At 33.6% G+C, this 21,966-nt stretch overlaps 1 protein-coding gene across 1 annotated transcript; it reads right to left on the bottom strand.

Moving 5' to 3' along the window:
* Window positions 1–4,017: 4,017 nt before the first annotated feature.
* LOC102670088 (uncharacterized) lies at window positions 4,018–5,159 on the bottom strand. Its single transcript, XM_006577474.1, has 3 exons — window positions 5,109–5,159; window positions 4,616–4,943; window positions 4,018–4,421 (listed from the first exon to the last, which is right to left on the bottom strand). The coding sequence occupies exons 1-3, from the start codon at window positions 5,157–5,159 to the stop codon at window positions 4,018–4,020; spliced, it is 783 nt and encodes a 260-aa protein (XP_006577537.1).
* Window positions 5,160–21,966: the final 16,807 nt, after the last annotated feature.

Raw genomic sequence — 21,966 nt, forward strand, 5'->3', positions numbered from 1 at the left:
ACACCAATAATTTAAACCAAACATGTTTAAAAAAAAAATCAAACCACTATGCATAAAGTTAAAAAAAACTATAAATTGTTCAAAAAGATGTATAATTATGCTAAATAAGTAAATAAACCAAAACTAAAACTAGAATTTAAAAATTGAATCTAAATAACAGAAATATAAATAAGTGTCCTATCATCAATCCTCTTGTGCCAGTGTTGGATCATCCTGAGGTGTGGAGAGGGCGTCGGAATAGAATCCTGTGTTGATGTGGGCCAGGGGTCCCAGGTGCCCCATGCTGCTGCCATGTCTACGGCATAATTGGTGTCTGTAGCACCGTCTCCCTCCTCAGTGGCCTCCAAAGGCGTGGTGGCAGGAGTAACCTCTGGAGTCTCCTCCGATGTCGCCTCCGACTCTGGCTGTGGCTCTTGGGTTGTAGGAGCCTCACCTCCCCCTGCAGGAGAAGGCTGGACTCCTGGCCAGGGAACCTGGGCCATGAAATCCTCCATGCTGATGATGGGCCGATGCTGAGCCAAATTGTGAATGCTCTGCATCACTAGGAATAAGCCATGGTGAAGGCTCTGCAACATCGGCACCGGGACGTCTAAGCTTTGAGCGGAGGGGCCGGAGGGTGCTGTGAGTGCTGGAGGTGTAGGAACAAGAGCTGGTGGTGGAGCTGGTGCTGAAGTAGAAGCTGGAGCAGAGGTAGAAGTATAAGAGGGTCCCCGAGCCCGAGTCTTGCAGGTCCCCGGAAAGGTGATCGTGGGATCATCCGGTTTCCAACAGTTTTTCTTGATGTATGCCAAATTAATGGCGGGGCTCAGAGACTCGAAAGTAAGGGAGTTGGATACTACTCCTCTGGCTATGCACAAAGCAATGATGAGTGCAGGAAAACCTAGCCGAGAGGAGTTGGGCTGGGCCATCTGGGAGATCTGACCAAAAATAAATGAGCCCACATCCATATCCATCTTCATCACCAACCCATACACTAACCTTGCCCTGTCCATATTAAGATCGGACGTATGAGAGGTAGGGGCGAGGTTAGAATAAGACAAGACGGTCCAAGTCTGTGCCAATGTAGTGAGATCCTTCCTCAGGAGCTTCCAGGGAGCCCCTTCAGCATTCAGAACAAAATCGCCCCCTAGGATACATAGTCTGGCGGCGAGCTCCTGAGGGTTTGGGTGCATGTGGCAGAACCTAGAGTAGGCTGAGTATCACTCCCCTGGCTCTAGAACTACCGAGGTCTCCAAAAATGCGTTGAGGGTCTCACCATTAAACTTTATAAGCTTGCCCTGCACTCTGACCTGCCTGGGGGACCTATCCTCTAGGTCATACAAATTTGCATAAAATTCCTTGACCAGGGCCACATCTATGTGACCATCAGGCTGCCTAATCAAGGCTTTATGCCACCGCCTCCTCTCGAGCTCCTTGCGGAACTCGTCATACTGCATGACATATAGATCAACATTCCTCTCTGGGAGGATGTTTCTGGCGTGTACGTTTTGCTCGTACCTCTCCCAAGCAACCTCGGAAACAAATCTTGTGGTGTCATAAGGTTCTTGAGGTCGAGAGGTGGATGATTTCCTCTTTCTGGAGGTCATCTGCATCAAAAGAATCACAGGAAAAGAAATTAGGCAGGTTTTATTGAAGACTAAAAATAGAAAAATAAAACAGGAAAAGGACTGGGCGCTTAGCGAGACAAACTCGCTTAGCGTGCCTTTTGAAAATAACATGATACGCTTAGCGCGCAAGGCGTGCTTAGCGCGACTACTAAAAAATAAAGACTCTGGCTAAGCGAGACACCTTTGCTTAGCTGAAACAACACAATGGTTAAGCGAGCATGGCTCGCTAAGCCTTATTCTCAAACACAGAGCTAATTGCACTTAGCCAGCATGACTCGCTTAGCATGACACACTACACAGGCTTAGCGCCAGTGGGTGCTTAGCCTGACTTGACCACTAGAACATAAATGTCTTAGCAAGCAGGCTCGCTAAGCCTTATTCAAAAACAGAGAAGAAATTGCGCTTTGCGAGCATGGCTTGCTTAGCGCATAAACAAAATTTAGCAAAACTAAATTGCCTTGGGCTTAGCGAGACAGACTCGCTTAGCCCAGGCTTATTCAAACTTCAGAGGCAGGGTGGCTTAGCGAGCATGGCTCGCTTAGCCACAATCAGAATACCAACAACCTCTATGACTTAGACCTAACTAAACTGACTCGCTAAGCGCAGCATGCCGGCTTAGCGAGTTCATATGAACTCTGAAATGAAAAACTTGAAATTTAATTGATCGCTAAGCCGTAGTGTAGTGGCTTAGCGAGTTCATACATATATGCATAAATTTAAATAGAAACGATGAACGCACTTAACGGGTTATGTCCCGCTTAGCGTATTCATCTGAAAACCCAGAAATTCATCCAAAATGGATGAACTCGCTTAGTGAGCAGGCTCGCTTAGCGAGTACATCAAAATTTCCAGAAAAAAAATTAGGGCTTCAAAGCCTCAACTCCCTAGCCACTTTCAGGCATAGGAAATCTAAGCAAAACCCATCAAATGAACCTACATTATACACTAAACTAAAGCCCTAACAACATACAATCAAACAACTGACTACTCAACAACAACAGCAACAGAAAATAAAAAATCATAGAGAAAGTAAAGTGTCTTCTACCCTAGGGTTCAAAAACAAAATTAAAATGACAATGGAGTAGAGAGCTTACTTGGATTGCAGAGAAAAGTGAGCAAGATGAAAGCAAGGTGCAAAAAGGGAGTATGAGTATGGTGCAGGAATGCCAATGATTGCACGAAGTAAAAGTAAGGAGGTTATATGATTGTGCAAAGTAACTGCCTAAGGCAGTTATGTTTTATTTTTGGTAGTTTCGATTGGCTCACTTAGAGCGAGTGACTCGCTAAGCGAGCACTCAGTGACATTTGAATTTTCAGGATTTAAACTCATGCGCTTAGTAGGACAAGCTCGCTTAGCCCTATTCGAAAATTAGAAAACCCGAGAAGGTTTTGGGCTCAACGCACAGGTGTGTGCTTAGCGAGTTATGCAGCTCTGATTGGTCTGCAACTTTCGCTAAGCGGGACATGGCCGACTTAGCGGATTAAATGCCTTAAGATGCAGTAGTGGGGTCACACTTAGCAAGATGGCCTCGCTTAGCGCTATGCCATTCCAGAGCGATTTTTGGGCTTAGCGGGTATGGCTCACTTAGCCCAATTGACATGGGGTCTAGGTAAAGAGTGATTTGCATTAGCACATAGATGCGCTTAGCGAGACGCTATAGCATGCTTAGCGAGCTGGCTCGCTTAGCCCTATTCCATTAAATGCAATTCCAGAGAGGTTTTTGGGCTTAGCGAGACCCCTTCAGCCAAAGGTTGGGGGTTGGCACGCTTAACGAGTTATGCTACTCACTCAACGCATAAGGCATGTCTCGCTTAGTGCATGAGGTGCACTAAGCAAGTGGATGACTGAAATTTTTTTCTAAGTTCTTCCCTCATCCATTGCTTCAGAGAAGCTTTTGGCCAATCCCTCTATCAAACAAAATATGCTGAAATTTTACTCTAGCAATCACAAATAAATTAAAACCTAGCTATATGCAATAGTGAACAGAAAATAACGATTGAGAAAATAAAGAAAAAGTTGGGTTGCCTCCCAGTAAGCACTTCTTTAACGTCACTAGCTTGACGTATGGTACCTCTAAGGGTCCTGTGCAATCTTAGCTCTGGTCATCTGAGCTATCTCATTCTCATTCTCCTCCACCTTGGAACAGACACTGTGGTCAATTGAGGGCTTTGTTGCATCAAACAAATCAAATGTGATCTTCTGGTCATGAACACTCATTTCAAGATTACCTTTCCCCATATCAACCACACAATTGGTTGTTAACATGAAGGGACGACCTAAAATCAATGGGATTTCAACGTCCTCTTCAATGTCCATGATCACGAAATCTGCAGGGAAAGTAAATTGACGCACTTTGATCAACACGTCTTCCACTACACCATATGGCCTTGTAATTGAGCGATCCGCCAGCTACAATGTCATTCTTGTTGGCATGATTTCCAACTCTCCAATCCTTTTGCACATGGATAGAGGCATCAAGTTAATGCTGGCCCCTAAGTCAATAAGGGCTTTTCCAACTGACACAACACCAATTAAGCAAGGGATTGTGACACTCCTTGGATCTTTGTATTTTGGTGGAAGAATTCTCTGGATAACAGCACTGCAATTTCCCTCCACCACAATATTATCACTGTGGATATATTTGCCCTTCTTGGTCAGCAGATCCTTGAGAAACTTGGAGTAGAGTGACATTTGTTGCAAGGCTTCTCCAAATGGGATAGTTATCTCCAATTTCTTGAAGATATCAAGGAAACGAGTAAAGTGTCGTTCCTTGTCCTTCTTAGACAGCACCAAGGGATATGGTGCTTCCTTTCCTATACATGGAACAACCTCCTTCTTCTTTTCTCTGGTCAACTCACTCTATCTTTTTCTCTTCCTCATTTTCTCTCTTTTTTCATTTTCTCATTTTCTTCTTCTTTCTCTTCACTTATTTTTTTCTCCCTCATCCGATCTTCCTCATTTTCTTTTTCTCCCTCAGCTTCTAACTCCTTTTCCTCACTAGTCCTACTCTCATATTCCACCATGGTCTCCCTCTTGCTTCTAGTCATGACAACCTTACATTCTTCTTTGGGATTTTTCTCTATATTAGCTCCAAAACCTCCAAAAGAATTCTCAACTATTTGCTTAGCTAGTTGTCCCACTTGGATCTCCAAGTTCTTGAGGGCTGTCTCAGTGCTCTTATGGTTGGACATTGAAACTTGCATGAACTGAGCCAAAGTCTCTTCCAGCTTGGTGGTCCTTTTGTACAAGCTAGGCCCCTGATTCTGAGGTTCGTTGGATGATCCTTCTTGGTCTTTATTGAACTGATTCCCTGGATGAGACCTCCATCCTTGCTCCTAATTTGGATTGAAATTTTCTCCCTGCTGGTAACCTGAAAAACCGCCTGCATGGAATCCTTGTCTATTTTTATTCCCCATGTAATTCACTTCCTTTGTAGCATCATATATGGGTATGCAACAACCAGATTCATGCACTCCTCCATATATACTGCAACCTCTGACCTGCATGACTGCTGAATGGGAAGGTTGAGCCGCTTGTAACTGTGTTGGCATCTTGCTAAGTGTCTCTATGAGTGATTCTAGCTACTTAGCTAGCAGCTTGTTTTGTGCCAACAGTGCATCTTGTGAAGAAAGCTCTAACAGGCTTCTTTTGGTGGGAACATAAGTTCTATCACGCAAAATAGCATGATCGCTAGCAGCCATATTCTCAATAAGTTCCATTGCTTCTTCAAGGGTCTTCAACTTAATCTTTCCTCCAGTAGAAGCATCCAATAATTGCTTGGATAACGGTCTCAAACCATCAATGAAAATGTTCAACTGAATGGACTCGGAGAATCCATGAGTTGGTATCTTCCGCAGCAAGCTACAGAATCTTTCAAGTGCTTCACTCAAGGATTCATCTGGAAATTGGTGGAATGAGGAAATAGTTGCCTTGCCTCCAACTGTCTTTGATTTTGGGAAGTACTTCTTTTGGAAATTTCTCTACTACTTCTTCCCATGTCTTCAAGTTGTTTCCCTTGAAAGAATACATCCACCTCTTGGCTTCTCCTGCCAAAGAAAATGAAAACAAGCTGAGCCTCACTGCATCTTTCAGCACCCATGCAATTTTCACTGTATTACAGATTTCTATGTATGTAGCAAGGTGTGCGTAAGGGTCTTCATTCGGCAAACCATGAAACAAATTTCCTTGAATCAGCAGGATCAAGGAATGAGGATATGTGATGTTGTGAGCTTGGACTTCCGGCCGCGCAATACTTGTGAAAAACTGCGGCACGGTAGAGCTGGAGTAGTCCTCGAGAGTAACCCTCTGTGGTTGGTTGTCTGCCATGATATGTGCTTCAGACACACCAACTTCGGTTTCCCTCAAGTTTGTTGGAAATGATGAAGATGATTCAGATGAATGAGCTTCCTCAAAACTTGGTTGTGCTATCCTCTCTTGCAAAGCTTTTCTCATTCTTTCTACATTTTTTCTCCTGCAAGTAGCTTCGATCTCCAAATCTAGTGGAGCTAAATTCCCTGTTGATGAATTACCTCGCATACAAGAAGCACTAAACAGAGCAGCAGTTAACCAAGTCAAGAGAAAAAAATTAACTTCTAACTATCTATTCACAAAAATCAATCAAAGAAAAAAGAATAAATGTTTCCAAACTAAATTATACTATCTAAGTGCAAAGAAATTCCCCAGCAACGGTGCCAAAAACTTGTTCTTCTCTTTGGCAAGTGTATCGATTCGCTCAAGTAGTATAAAATGGTAAGACCAAGTATCGTATCCTCAGAGAATTTATTTCACTCAGACACTGTACATCCAGTATGCAAACATTTGTATGGATTAAAAGAAAAGCAAATATCAAGTTGAATTCTGTACTAAAGTCTATTTGAACTTAAACTAAATATCTAGAATTATGGAAGTGAAAACTATCAAGTAAAAAGCATTGGGTCGTTCTACTGAATTTCTCTTGATGTTAATATGTATTTTTCTCTATTTAACGTTATCCTAGTGTTCTTATGCTGAGAAACTACTCAAACCAAGATTCCTCTAGTGAATGAGCCTAACTCTCTTTAAACTTTGTCCTTGATCCCTTAACAAATTTAGTCTAAAAGAGTTGCATTAAGTCTATAGCATAATATGAACTAGATCATTGCACTCCATTCCTAGACACACAGATTTCTAGCTTGCTCTACCAAGTTCTAAGGCTTTAAAGCATTTCCCAATGCTAAAAATCCTAACTACACATACAGATGGGTGATCAAGCCATAAACATGTAAAATAAGCATAGATAGAAGCAATGAACACATAAAAATAACATTAAATAGATAGTGAAAGAGTGTTACATCAAGATTTCAGCAGAACTCCCCAACCAAGAGGCTTAGCCTTCCATTATAAGTAATGCAATCTCTCAATACAAGGATGCAATAGTTTTTAGAGAAAGAAAATGACAAAGGATGGTTGAAGATGTCTCCTACAACCTCTAAACCCTAGACTTCACTCCTTCTAACCTAAGCTCTCTTAGTTGCTTCCTTTCTATCTTCTCAGCTTCCTCTGGTGCTCTCTCTCTAACTCTATGCTTTATTTCCGCCAACTTCAGTGTTTTAAAGGCTCTTGGACCTTTCAGCTTCCGAAGGCTCGCTTAGCGAGACTGGCTCGCTAAGTGAAAGTAAGTGAATTTTGGCTTAGCGAGACTGGTCGTGCTAAGTGCGAGAAGAGACAACGACCCCGCTGGGTGGGCTGGCTGCGCACTGGGCGAGCACATCTCTGACTGATCCTCTTTTAGGGTTTCTCAACCCACTAAGCGAGTTGTATGCCTCGCTAAGCAGATGCCACTCGCTGAGCGGATTTGCCTCACTGAGCGAGTCATCAACTACTTGAACATTCTCTTCTTTGACCTGAAACTGAGTTGGATTCAACATTAATTCACAAAATGGAAGTATCTACTCTATAAAATCACACTAAACAGAAAGATATGTACAATTCCTACAAAAAGAACCATAAATTGGAGGTAACACGCTATTTCCTTGCAAATATTCAATAGAAAACTACTCATGAATAGCAACTAACAAATATACACCAAGGCAGTGAGCTAGCTAAGTTATTAAGTGAAGCAAGTCTAATCATCTGGGATGAAGCACCCATGGCTCACAAATTTTGTTTTGAAGCAGTTGATAAAAGTTTGAGAGATATCATTAGAGGTAGATCAAGTTCTGATACTGTCTTTGGAGGTAAGGTCATTGTGTTAGGTAGAGATTTCTGATAGATTCTACCCGTCATTCCTAGAGACAGTCGCTCAGACATTGTTCATGCAACAATAAACTCTTCTTATCTATGGAATGACCACCAAGTGTTAATTCTTTCAAAGAATATGCACTTAGAGAGTAACATTCAAGCAACAGAGAGAAAAAGAAGCTACCATATTTGCACAATGGATTTTAGACATACGAGATGGAATTATCGAACATCCAAATGATGGTTATGACATCATGGAAATCCCGTAAGAATTACTGGTAACAAAATATGATAACCCAATTCATGCTATAGTACATTCCACATTTCCAAATATAAACCAACAACACAATAACATTGAATTCCTCCATTCTTGAGCTATACTTGCTTCAACAAATGAAACAGTTGAGCAAGTCAATGATTACACACTATAATTGATTCCAGGTAATAACAACATTAGTTAAAAAATAAGAACCTATTTTAACATGACTAAAGTGAAGGCCTTTGTAATGGGACTATATTTATTGTTACAAGACTAGCCAACCATGTAATTGCAGCTAAGATTATTTATGGAAAATATATAGGAAACAAAGTATATATTCCCAGAATATCTATGTCTCCTTCTCAATCACCATGGCCCTTTAAGCTTTTAAGGAGGCAATTTCTAGCAATGACAATTAATAAGTCTCAAGGCCAGTCATTATTTACTGTTGGACTTTACTTACTTAAACCAATGTTTAATCATGGTCAATTATATGTTGCCCTATCGAGAGTCAAATCAAAGAATGGATAAAAAAATTTAATACATGATAAAGACCAAAAAAGCTTGACCTCTACCACCAATGTAATTTTCAAAGAGGTTTTCAAAAAACCTGTCAAGGTATATATGATATCCATTGGCCCATTTTCCTTTAGCATTGTAATGTATTCATTGTTACTTTAGTTATGATATCTATTGGCCCATTTTCCTTTAGCATTGTAATGTATTCATTGTTACTTTAGTTATGCTGGATTTTTTTATATTTGTTTGAACCTATATGCAACTACATTTCAGATGATGCTGTACTATAATTCTTACTAGAAGCCACTGCACTTTGCTAGGGTGATTTCTTTTTTCTTATTTCTTATCTCACTCTCTTATATATTGCCTTATAGATTCTTATACCAGCCTTGAAAAATCTATTCTTTTACAAGTTTTGAGAGTCAAAGAATTATATATTCATTTATCTTGATCATCTAGTAGATTTGGAATATGTTGTGTCCAATTGTATATCACAATCCATACTAGCAATTTGTGAAAAGGCAACACATTATAACTATTAGAAAAATCATGTCCACTCATCATTCAAACAGTAAGCATGTCAACTGTGAACCTATCCCCTTTCTGACATCAAATTAATGCATACCAAAATATGTCGATGTCTTATCTAACTGAGTCATATACAATGAAGATACAATCTGTTTTCAACTATAAATATGAAATTTATGCAACACGAATTAACCAAAGCATACATGTTACTCTCGAGCTCTACAATGAAACAAAAGTTATCCACCCTACATAAGATATATGACCCGATCAAAAAAGATATCTAAGCAAACAATATAATCAACTACAAAAATCGGTACAATAGAATTCTTCATTCTTCTTAAAAATGAGATTAAAAATTAATTCATATTACATGTTTTCAATGTAAATATTTCTCTTTTAATATTGTTATACAAAGAATACACTTAATTCACTACAAATATTTCTCTTAACATATATCTATTAATTTATTTAAACAAAATTTACATATTATATATAATATATGATAGACGTACGTAAGATATTTTTTATGCAAATATACTCTCTTATTTTATTTAAAAAGTTTATAAAAAATAAAAAAGAATGTATTCTTTACATTTAATGGAAACAAAAATTATATATAATATATGATACTTAGTTATAATATTTCATTGGATATGTTTTTTAATTTATGTGTCTAAACTTATTAAAAAAAGAATTTAATATAATATATGACATATGAGAATATTTGTTTTAATAAAATCAAACAAATTGAATCCTATTATAAAAAAATATGTTATTGAAAACAAATACAACGACTGTTATTAAAAAATACGTACCGTCTTATTTATTTATTCTTTTACGTACTTTTATCTTATAAATATATTATATAATTCATTTTATCAATTAATCTATAAATTTCATTTAACTAATATATATATATATATATATATATATATATATATATATATTAAAATGAACAATAACATATAAAATCTATGTGACTTGCTTTTTAAGCTAACACACACGGGTTAAAAATTAGTTAGAAGAATAAAAATACATGATCGTCGTTGTGATGCTACTTACAAGTAGTTGCATAGTTGACATAGTAATTAAATGACACTTCCATTCTTTTCTTGATTTCTTTAGGTGTTTCTCGATCTTCATTCAGTGTGTGATGCTGGTTGGTAATGACTTATATGAAATTAATTAATGTGTGCATGCCAACTTGCTTCCTTTCTTTGTTTAAGAGCAATTTTTTAAAAATACATGTGTATTTTAAGAATGTATTAAAAAAAGTTATTTATGTTTTACAGATTTATTTTTAGAAGTAGAAGATGCATTTTGTGTGGTTACTTTATAAAAAAAATAATTTTTGTTTTAAAAAGTAGTATAATTTCAAAAAAAATTCTCAAACTAAATAGAATATTGATTTAATGTTAGTTTGGAATTTTTTTTTCTTAAAGCTTAAACAAGCTAAAATCTTTTCTACATACATGCATTTAAAGAAATTATCACGTTCAACTTTATCATTTAAACTCTTAATCAACATATTTAAAGAATTTAACCTTCAACTTTATTATTTAAGGATGTTTGACTTATCACGTTCAAGACTTGAAGATATAGATAAAATTGCTTCAATTATTAATTTAACTAAAAAATGACAAAAAGCAAGATCAAATGTCTTACTTAGGTTAGGTTTCTTTTAAAATCCTACCATCAGAGAACATGTCTTTTCTAGTATAGTCTTTTCCTAGTGTAGTGTTTTACTTTCTACGTACTACTTAATATTATAATTTATTATCTCTCTAATTTACTATACTAAAAACTACTAGTAGTATTTTAGTATGCGCAAGACAGATATTTGATTTTATACAATTAAAATTATAATAAATAAATATTTTTAATGTATGTTAATTAAATATATTAATATTATAATTAAAGTTGATATAAATAAATATATTTGAACATACATAAATTTTATTTTAAACTTATAATAAATAATTTAAAAGGAACAATACACAAGAACACAAAACATGCATAAACAACTACAAGGATTACACAATTAAAGTCTCTTTATATATCATCAAAAGGAAGAAATATATACATTCACTCGTCTCACAGCTAATTTGTATTGGTCATTAAAGATTTTTTTTCACAAGTCATTAATTAAGGTCTTTACATTGTGAAATCAACTTTCACATTTAACGAACTGTAAAAAAAAAAAAAAACTTTTACATTTAACGAGAAATTTCATTAGAAAAGCTTGAAGTTTTATCCCCGTCAACTTGAAAATGCCAATCAATATAAATACACAAATATAAAGAATTAAAGAGTAGCTAAACTACCTTGTATAATTATTCTTTCATTCTTTTAAAGCATTCATTCGTTGAATAAAAAAAATTATGAATTATTAAAAAGTTTTACATAGTCAATTAATCATAATTCAAGATAAATTTATTAACTTTTGAAATAATTATCTTAAAATAATTCAAATGATGATGTCTAATTAAATGATACACTACTACAAAAAAGTTTTCTAAGACAGTTATTTTATACTTTTCTTAATGATTTTCAATCGTATTTAAATTTATTGTCATGAAAAGTCAACACTTTGATGATTTTAAAATTGTCTTAAAATTTTGATCTTTACATCAAATTTTCTTAAAAATAATCTTAGAATGTGTTTTTTTTTTAATTTTAAAAATATTTTTAAAATGAGAATTTGAAGATGATTTAACAAAAACCTGTTTTAAAAAATATACTTTCTATGATGATTTTTTGAGAATCATGTTAGAAAGTATATTTTTGATAATCATGTTAGAAAATCTACTTCCCAATAATTTGATACATGCAACTGCCGAATAGGTAAATTTATCAACCAAAATGCTCTTATTTCAAATGCAATAAAAAATATGGACTGTTAGAAGGTGCCTACACTTTTATTTAAAAAAAGAACTATATTAAATACTAAGAAATTCTCACCTAAGAAATTCTCACCTCTCAGTGACCGATTTTCCTTTAACAATATTTTCACTATGAATAGAAATTTGATCAACTTTATTTTCAAACAACTTAGTACATTACTAGAAAAATGCAATTTAGCAATCGAAGTAGCGACCGATATGTAGTTGAAGATAGCAACCGAATTGTTTTCGGTCGCTATATGAAGATTCTAGCGACCGAAAATAATTCAGTCGCTACGCATATTTCTGTTTTAAAATTAGCGACCGAAATCTCCTTTTCTTTTATATTGAAGTAACAAAATTTTTATTTATTATAAATCGTAATAAATATATTTTATACTAGAAAAATATTGAAATTAGTATATTAGTAATATTTTTCAATTAAGAAAATAATATTTACATTATTTGATTAGGATAAATAAGCCATGCTAATCATTAGTCTTTTAATTTGTGTTTTTTACAAAATAAATATTTAAAAATGATAATAAATACCCTTTATATTCTGAAAATATATGATAATCAAAATTTATTAAAAAAAAGTAATTCAAAATATAAGGTATAAGTGTAACACCAATGATTCATTAAGTTTTAATATGACATAAGTGAAATTTATGCATTGATGAATACCCAATTTGACTTTAGTACAACATGTGCATTGAGCAAGGCCCAATAAGATGCAATGTGTAACATATGCATTCATTAAAATCCCAAATTTACTTTAATTTAAGTTTTAATTGCAAAATTTGTCCTCCTATTTTACCTATTTCACCAAATTGGTTCTCCTATTTTTTTAATTCACTATTTGAGTCACTGATTTTAACTAGGAGTGAGTAAACAGACTCGGGTCCATGGATCGGATAACAGGGCCTGTGGTTCGCACAGGCCACAAATAATTTTTTTTTATAAAATTCATGGCTATGCAAGATTTTGGGTCTGTCTTGCGTAATCCGTAAGTTGTGTGGGTTTGGACCACGGGGTTCATGGGTTGACCCGCAAACCCGCAACTACTAACCAAGGTCAACCCAAATCAAATTAATCCTAAAAGCCTAATAAAAAATTTCTTTTCATTTATGTTGAAAATTTATTTGGTTGTGTTAAAATTTTTGTAATTGAGTATTTGTTAGAGATTTATTAAGAATTTTTTAAAAAATATATAATTGAGTGTAATTGACTTTTTTTAAGAGAAAAAAATATATTTATTTTCAAATTTAAGTGTTTCTCTAGAAACTAGGCCCGCGAAACTAGTTCGTCTGCTATCAATGTGGGCTTACGCAGGGCGAGTCGGCCCGCTTACCCGCTTCTAATTTTAATTGTTGATGGTCAAATTTCAAACATTGCTTATAATAAAAAGTTGACTAACATTTTCTTAAAAAAAAATAAGAACTTTAAAAATGCCTAAGGAAAGATAAAAACTATGATGTTTAGAATGAGAAATATACTCCTTTATCACGACATCTAGGTGTTCATTTGAATATTTAGTACAAAATATAATATTAATATAAATTTTATGCAAAAATAGTTCAAATTCAATTTTTTTATTCATTATATTTTCATAATCTTATATATTATCTTTTAAAACATAACATATAAGATTAAATTTTATTTTCACATAAATTAAAATATGTATATCATCAAAAGGAACAATACACAAGAACAACATACAAGAACACAAAACATGCATAAACAACTACAAGGATTACACAATTAAAGTCTCTTTATATATCATCAAAAGGAAGAAATATATACATTCACTCGTCTCACAGCTAATTTGTATTGGTCATTAAAGATTTTTTTTCACAAGTCATTAATTAAGGTCTTTACATTGTGAAATCAACTTTCACATTTAACGAACTGTAAAAAAAAAAAAAAAAAAACTTTTACATTTAACGAGAAATTTCATTAGAAAAGCTTGAAGTTTTATCCCCGTCAACTTGAAAATGCCAATCAATATAAATACACAAATATAAAGAATTAAAGAGTAGCTAAACTACCTTGTATAATTATTCTTTCATTCTTTTAAAGCATTCATTCGTTGAATAAAAAAAATTATGAATTATTAAAAAGTTTTACATAGTCAATTAATCATAATTCAAGATAAATTTATTAACTTTTAAAATAATTATCTTAAAATAATTCAAATGATGATGTCTAATTAAATGACACACTACTACAAAAGTTTTCTAAGACAATTATTTTATATTTTTCATAATGATTTTCAATCGTATTTAAATTTATTGTCATGAAAAGTCAATACTTTTCATAATGATTTTAAAACCGTCTTAAAATTTTGATCTTTACATCGATTTTCTTAAAAATCGTTTTAGAATGTGTTTTTTTTTAATTTTAAAAATATTTTAAAAATGAGAATTTGAAGATGATTTAACAAAAAATTATTTTAAAAAATATACTTTCTATGATGATTTTTTGAGAATCATGTTAGAAATTAAGTATATTTTTTATAATCATGTTAGAAAATCTACTTCCCAATAATTTGATACATGCAATTGCCGAATAGGTAAATTTATCAACCAAAATGCTCTTATTTCAAATGCAATAAAAAATATGGACTGTTAGAAGGTGCATACACTTTTATTTTAGAAAAAACTATATTAAATACTAAGAAATTTTCACCTCTCAGTGACCAATTTTCCTTTAACAATATTTGCACTATGAATAGAAATTTGATCAACTTTATTTTCAAACAACTTAGTAGGACTATGGATATCCTGCCAACATTAGATAAATTTAATACCAAACACCATAGTATGACAAATACTACTATAAAAGAGTCACAACATTTATATTACCATCAAGTGTGTGTCATTATACAGCTGCATGGAAGATGAAACATCTAGCTGTTGCAAGTTATTCAAAAAGCCATGTTCTAATAACATTGAAGCAGTTGGTCGCTCTGTTGGATTTCTTATAAAGCAAAGTCTTAGGAAATCTTTACCCTCTGCTGACAATGTTTCTGGTATAGGAGGGGTATCCTTCATAACCTTAAACACAGAGTTGGCCTGCATAATTAGATGAGAATTCACCCCTAGTTAGAAAATGAATTGGACATGTATACATATAGCATCTATACTGAATCCACAAGCTGCAACAAACAAAAAAAAATTGTATAAATATGCTTTAAGCTGGTTGTTAAACCAAACTATAACAATATAAAAAGTTTATATACATTATAATCCATTACACTAACCTCCAATATTAATTATTTAAAATATATTACACCGTGTATTGATTTTGAGGTGGGGAGAGGCAGTTGAAATTGGAGGTGGTAGGAGCTATATGTCTTTGTTTTCTCTTCTTGGGTGTTACAATGACATTTATTTCCAATGGTGCTTGTAGGGTGCTGCACGGGGATCCGGAAGAGAAATGTAATAAAATTCTGTTGGAACTTTTAGGGAGGGAATAAATATAGTTGTCGATGGGATGAGTCTAGTAAGGGACAATTCATGGTTATTTAATATTTGTATTATTTCCCTTCAAATATGTTGTAACTGTAGAATGTGTATAAACATGTAGGTGTTGGTTGGGACAAGGAATATATTTATTCCTTATTTTATCCTTTTGGTATGTAATTTTCATATGGGTACTTCTTATGTGCATGCATTTAATATATATCATTATTTTTTAAAAAAAAAAGTTACGTCGTGTACCTCTAAAAGAAAGTTATAGTAAATATTAAAAAAACATCAAATTTGTTTGTAATCTCGAGAAACCATAGGGAGTTTCAATATAATTTACTCAACACAAGTTTAAAAAAAAATTGCATTAAGCAAGTTAGAAGCAAAACATTTAAACCATAAATTAATAAAAAATGATTTAGGAAAGAAAAAATAATCATAATTGATACTTGAACAAAAGTAACAACAACTTTGGCTTCAGAAAGTAAAGGACTGTTTTTATATCCCTCAAATATTTGGATATAACAAACATATAAATAAGTTTTATAGAATGAAAGGAGTTTTGGAACGAAAAAAAAATGCATGAAATGACTGGTTTGAAGTTTAAACAAGTTTCAAGGGAAAAGCTATAGAAAATGTCACTAAACCTCTTCCCCTCCAACCAAGTAAGAAAAATTGTCTATAACGTCTTTCAAAACAAGTATTTGCACTAAGAAAATAATGTTCAAGGAAAATCAGGTTTGTCTCTTCTCAAAATATCAACAGTTTATCCAAAATAACTTGTGGAAATATCATAATAGCGAGAAGAGTACGTAGCACCTAAAAAGGCATGTTCTCGTTGATATTTACTCGTGCTAGGAAAAAACTGCAGTAGCATAATTCATAGTTTCACCATAGAAAAGAAAAGAAAAAACATCAGTAGAGAACCAAAGTTTGAACATTTCAACCAATAGAACAATAAAGCATCATCACATGCATTAAAAGAGAACAATTTAACAATAAAAACAAAGAGAACTGAACAACAAAAATAAGGTGCTTACACTTGTGGGCAAGCAGTATTCGTGATCAATTGGAATCAAAACAGCCTGGTCATTTTCCTCCTCTTTGCCGATCAAAATATTCCCAACATGTCTATCTACGATTGCGAGTCGCATGTCCAGTACTGAAATTTTATGCACTTCCTTCGTTGGTAAAGCCCCAAGGCCCATATTCCCCATGAACATTTGCAAGGGAGCCAATCTTAGAAGTCAAGTCCCCGGGATGGTTAAATCCTTTATGCAAGCACTTAACCATAACTATCGGGGGAACCCCAGTAAAGCCCTTCTCATCACCAAATAATGATCGCAAGGAAGAACTCGCATTGGAGTCAAAGATCCAGAATAGGACAGATATATGAAAATAAACTACTCTCTTGATCCAATGACAAGTGCAATGAGGTATAGTATCCATCAGGGGACAACAATAACTCCCTTGGAACACCAGCAAATGACATTTTCAATGTTGATTGAGGGAATGTAAAAAACAAAGAAAAGCATGAGGCTTTGACCTAAGCTAGTACCCTAATTTCTACAAAATTTCATAAGACAACCATGGGATTTGTACAATTATAGTTGCTTGGGTGTGAGATGACACACAGACACTTACCCATATGACCAAACATGCTTAAAAACAAAACTTTTTAACAAAATATGCACAAAACACTACTAAAAATGTTGTTATTTACGACATGTGTTCAACCACGGATAATTCAAAAACGTCATTGTTAAACGTGCGTGGCATTCTTGTAAATATGCTGTCATTTTAAAGTTGGTTTTTTAAAAACCGTTTTTGAATAATATAAAACAAAAGCGGTTTTTACGAAACCGTCTTTGTTTAAGGGAAAATTTGAATTTTTTTGAAAATTTGAAAGCCTCATTTCGCGTGCTCTCCTATTCCCAATACACCACTCTCTCTCTCTTCAGCACGCGCTTCAGCACTGCCCTTATCTCTTCCCAAACCTTATCTCTTCATTTCTAATTAACCCCACCAATCCTCTACCACAAAGCTGCTACTTTGTTTTCTTCTTTCTTCATCTTTGCATCATATCCAGAGGTTCTCAATCCTCCACTTCAACAGCCACGCGACCAAGACCAGCAGGCATGGCTCCCCGCGGTTTCACCGCCGCCACTGCCGGCATGCGCCGTCGCCACTACCGGCATGCACCGTCGCCGTCTCGACAACAGAAACAGCTCTACCAGCACCGTCATTAGAGGCGGCGACAGCAACATGCTGAGGTTCTACACGGACGATGCCCCGGGGCTGAAGATTTCGCCGACGATGGTGCTCGTGATGAGCTTCTGCTTCATCGGCTTCACCACGCTCCACGTGTTTGACAAACTCTACCGCTCCAAATCTGGTGGCGTCGTTTGATTGTTTTCGGTTTTTTAATTCCGTAATTTAGTTAACACTTGCTATTTTGTAGTTGTGAAATCAAATCATTGATTGTCTTCTTACTGTGGTTAATGGAAAGTTGCTTTTATTTTTGCTTTGGCCTTAATCATCGATCTATTATTTTGCTTAAACATGCATCTTAATGAGTTAGGTTTGCGATTGTTCCTTTTTCTCAAAGGAATTTGATGGTTTCTTTTGGAGAAGTTATATTTGATCAAAGTTTGTTTCCTTGTTATCAATGCTAATCTTCTTTCGATGTCGTTGAAATCATGTATTACAACGTCGTTGCCATCTAAAGCCCGACCTAAAAAGCATACGTTTCAACGTCGTTGCTGACATCAACAACGTCTTCGAAGGTGAAGCTTTAACTACGGTCGTGATGTCAGCCCCGTCGCAGGAATCACAGCTTTCTAAAACGGTGTATAGTGACCGTCGTAGATTGGTCAGAGGTCTACAACGACGTCGCATTTAAAGACAGGCCTGCACCGTCGTTGAATGCCGACAAGGACCGATGTAAAACGGCTTTTTTCTAGCAGTGAAAAAGGAATAATTTTTCAATAGAAATGATGAAAAATTCCAAACCCAGGCCCTAATTTTTCATCATTTCCCTACCAAAACCTAGAATCAAACCACTTAGTAGAGAAAAGTGATGCAATTCTCCCAATGAGGGGACCCATCACCAGAGTCATGACTAGGAGACTCCATAAAGATTGGACAAGGATGCAAGAGAAGATCCTAAGGTTTTCATAAGCCTTACACACTACTAAAAATACTATATTTTACTACGTGAAAACGACAATGGTCCCATTCGATCGCCTTAAATATAATAGCGGTGGCAATTTTGTAATATATATGACTTTAACAAAGATGGGTACATAAGGTAGATTTTGGGTTCACGAACTAAATATGAGTACAGTTATCTTTGTACATATTATATTAGAGTTTCATTATTTTTTGGATCTTATATTTAGGGCTTCATAGTGTAGGGAGGATACTCCACAAGTTTAGGATAGTAATGTAGAATTTTTCAGTCATTGTATTTTAGGACACCTAGACTAATTTTTGTATTAAGGGTAATTTTGTAATTTCGCATGCATTAAGTGCACTATTTGATATGTGTGTTGGGAGATAAACTTAATTGAATTGGGAGAAGTCCAATCCAATTAAATTTTGGACCAACTTAAGGGGAAGGTGAGCATTTGCTTGTTACACTCCATTGTCACATCATATAGTCACACTTTGTGCACGTCCTTCATGTTTTACATATTTCATGACACCTAAGCACACTTAGTGGATTTGATCTTGGATTAGTGGACTGAACCATAGTTAAAATTCACTAATCATAATAAGTGAAATTTTGGCTCCAAATTTGGCTACACAATTTCAAATTCAAGTGAAATTTGAATAGAAATTCAAATTTTCCTCCAATTTTGTGTGACACTTGGCTTTAAATAGAGGTCTTGTGTGTGCATTTTTCAACTTCGATCCTTTAAGAAATTAAACTTCAAAGTTCAGACATCATTCTCCCTCTTCTCTCTCTCCAAATTTTGTTCCCCTCTCTCCCTCTCCCTCCACTCATCTTCTCCTACCTTCAAGCATGACTTCCTATGGTGGTGAGCTTGTTCTTGACTTATTTTTCCCTTGAAGTGACGTCTCCAATCACCTCTCCTCTTTTTCCATTATGCTGCCATTGATCTTCAAGAATCAAATGACTCTATTGATAAAGAAGATCCAAGGTCTACAAGCTCTACATGCTGAATTGTGCCTTTTGCTTCCAACAAGGTTAGAGCTATTATCGTTTTGCACAACCGCTTCAAAAGGCTACATGTATGAGGAATAAGTGTCGATAGAGAACGCATGAGACATCATGGAGTAATATAGAGTTATAAACTTAATTAGTATATACCTCTGAAGTACCCACTACTCAAACAAGGTTTGTGTTGTCGTCGTCAACGGAGGGGAAGTGTGATGGCCGGAGCAAAGGGCGTAGGCAGTGAGGGTTGTGGTTGAGAGAGGGAGTGATGTGCACAATATAAGTTTTCGATAAAGTGAGGGTTGTGGTTGAGAGAGGGAGTGATGCGCACGATATAAGTTTTCGATAATGTGCCCCTTAAAGCCAAAACTCTTCACTTTCAAAGATAATTTTTCAAAACCACCTTTGAATTAATGATTTCAACAATTTCAACAATGATTTTTCCAAAAATTATCTTTAAAATTTTACTATTATTTACAAAAAAAATATCACCACATTTTTAACAATAACAATTTGGATAAATCGTCATTGAGTCTGTTGTTAAAATTTATTTATTTTAGTAGTGACAGTATAAAATTCAATAAATAAGCATTAAACTCATATAAAAATATTATTTATAATAATTTGTTATATAGTATTTGAGTATTAATGTAAACGTTTGAGATAATATTAATTTCTTTTATTTATGTTTTCTAGAAGTGTAAAGTCTAAAACGAATTGTAAAAGAATACTTGACAAGTAAGGTATTCTTATCTTTGTATGAAATTATCCTAATAGTGAAAATATTGAATATTTGTTAACAACTAAACATAGTCATAAATTTGCAAGTTAAACCAATATAAATTACTTATGTGGTTTCTTACTTTCTCTCTTACGAAAGAAGTATTGACTTAAAGAATTTCACTTTTTAATATATATATATATATATATATATATATATATATATATATATATATATATATATATATAAAAAATTCGTGGTAAATCGATAAAAATTTATTTATTTTTGTTTAGATAACATATTTTTTTTTTGTCGGAGACAATAAACTTAAACTTCAAATATTGATTAAAATATCATTTTATTATATTACATCATTTTTGTTACAAGGAGTAATCATATTAATTCTTAAAAACAATTAAATTATAGGAAAGTCGAATTCTTAAGGAAAAAAAAATTATTTGCATTTGTTGGACCTATGAACCGGTTGAAGTCAGCGATACAACACAATCACCAAGAATTGATTACAAGGAAATGAACAGTAGTATTTGCCAAAGCAGCGCTTACCGAATCCTACGGCATGAATTGATGCCTTACTCTACTCTGTTTCGTATATATAAAATATAGTATGATAATAATTAATATTAATAATATTAATTATTAACCAATTATATATAATCAGTTACTTATATTATTATTATTATTATTATTATGAAAATAATAATAATAATAATAATAATAATAATAATAATAATAACAAGAGGTATATGTTTTTATTTGATATGACTTTTTCCTTTTATTTTCTTATCTATCAAATAAATTTAATTCAAATATTTTTTCTCTATTCTATCTTATATCTCTTCAATCAAATAACTTATACTTTTTAACCTATTTCGAACCTATTTATTTTCTTCTCTCTTAATTTTTTTAAATATTTTAATAAAAAGTTATTTTTATCAAAATAAATGAAATTATTTTTTTCTTAAAATATGTAGTTACCTTTAATATTAAATATTTTATAAAAAAAAAGATTCATCTCAATTATTTTAACATATATTGTAAATCTTCTAATGTTATAATTAAATTCTTACTAATAAAAAATATTAAATATTTAAAATGGAACAACTAAAATCTTTTCTATGCATATGCATTTTTCTTATGTAGAATTCCACATATTTTGTGTGAAAATAAACTAACATCAATTACTTAATATTAAGAAAATATTAATACCGAAAAAATGTTAAAGGGAAAATGGCAAAAATTAATGTCGTAGACTTGTAGCTGCAAAAAACACTATTGCCTATGTTTCTATATATAAGAAACAAATATTCAATTCATCAAGATCAAATAGTTAATTTGGTTAACTTTAATTAATAATATCATAAATTTGAATTGTATTTCAAAAAATTGAATCAAATGGTTTAAGCTTTAATTGCATTTAATGATACTACTCATTTTTTAAGAGATAATTTTTTTTACCCATGAGTTTGACTTATGTCATTAGTAGTCTTTACAATAAATAAGGATATAGAAGAAAATTAAAATTTAATACATTTAAAGGTGATCATATATTTCTT

This window comes from Glycine max, chromosome 3 (assembly GCF_000004515.6).
Source record: "Glycine max cultivar Williams 82 chromosome 3, Glycine_max_v4.0, whole genome shotgun sequence".
Taxonomy (NCBI): domain Eukaryota; kingdom Viridiplantae; phylum Streptophyta; class Magnoliopsida; order Fabales; family Fabaceae; genus Glycine; species Glycine max.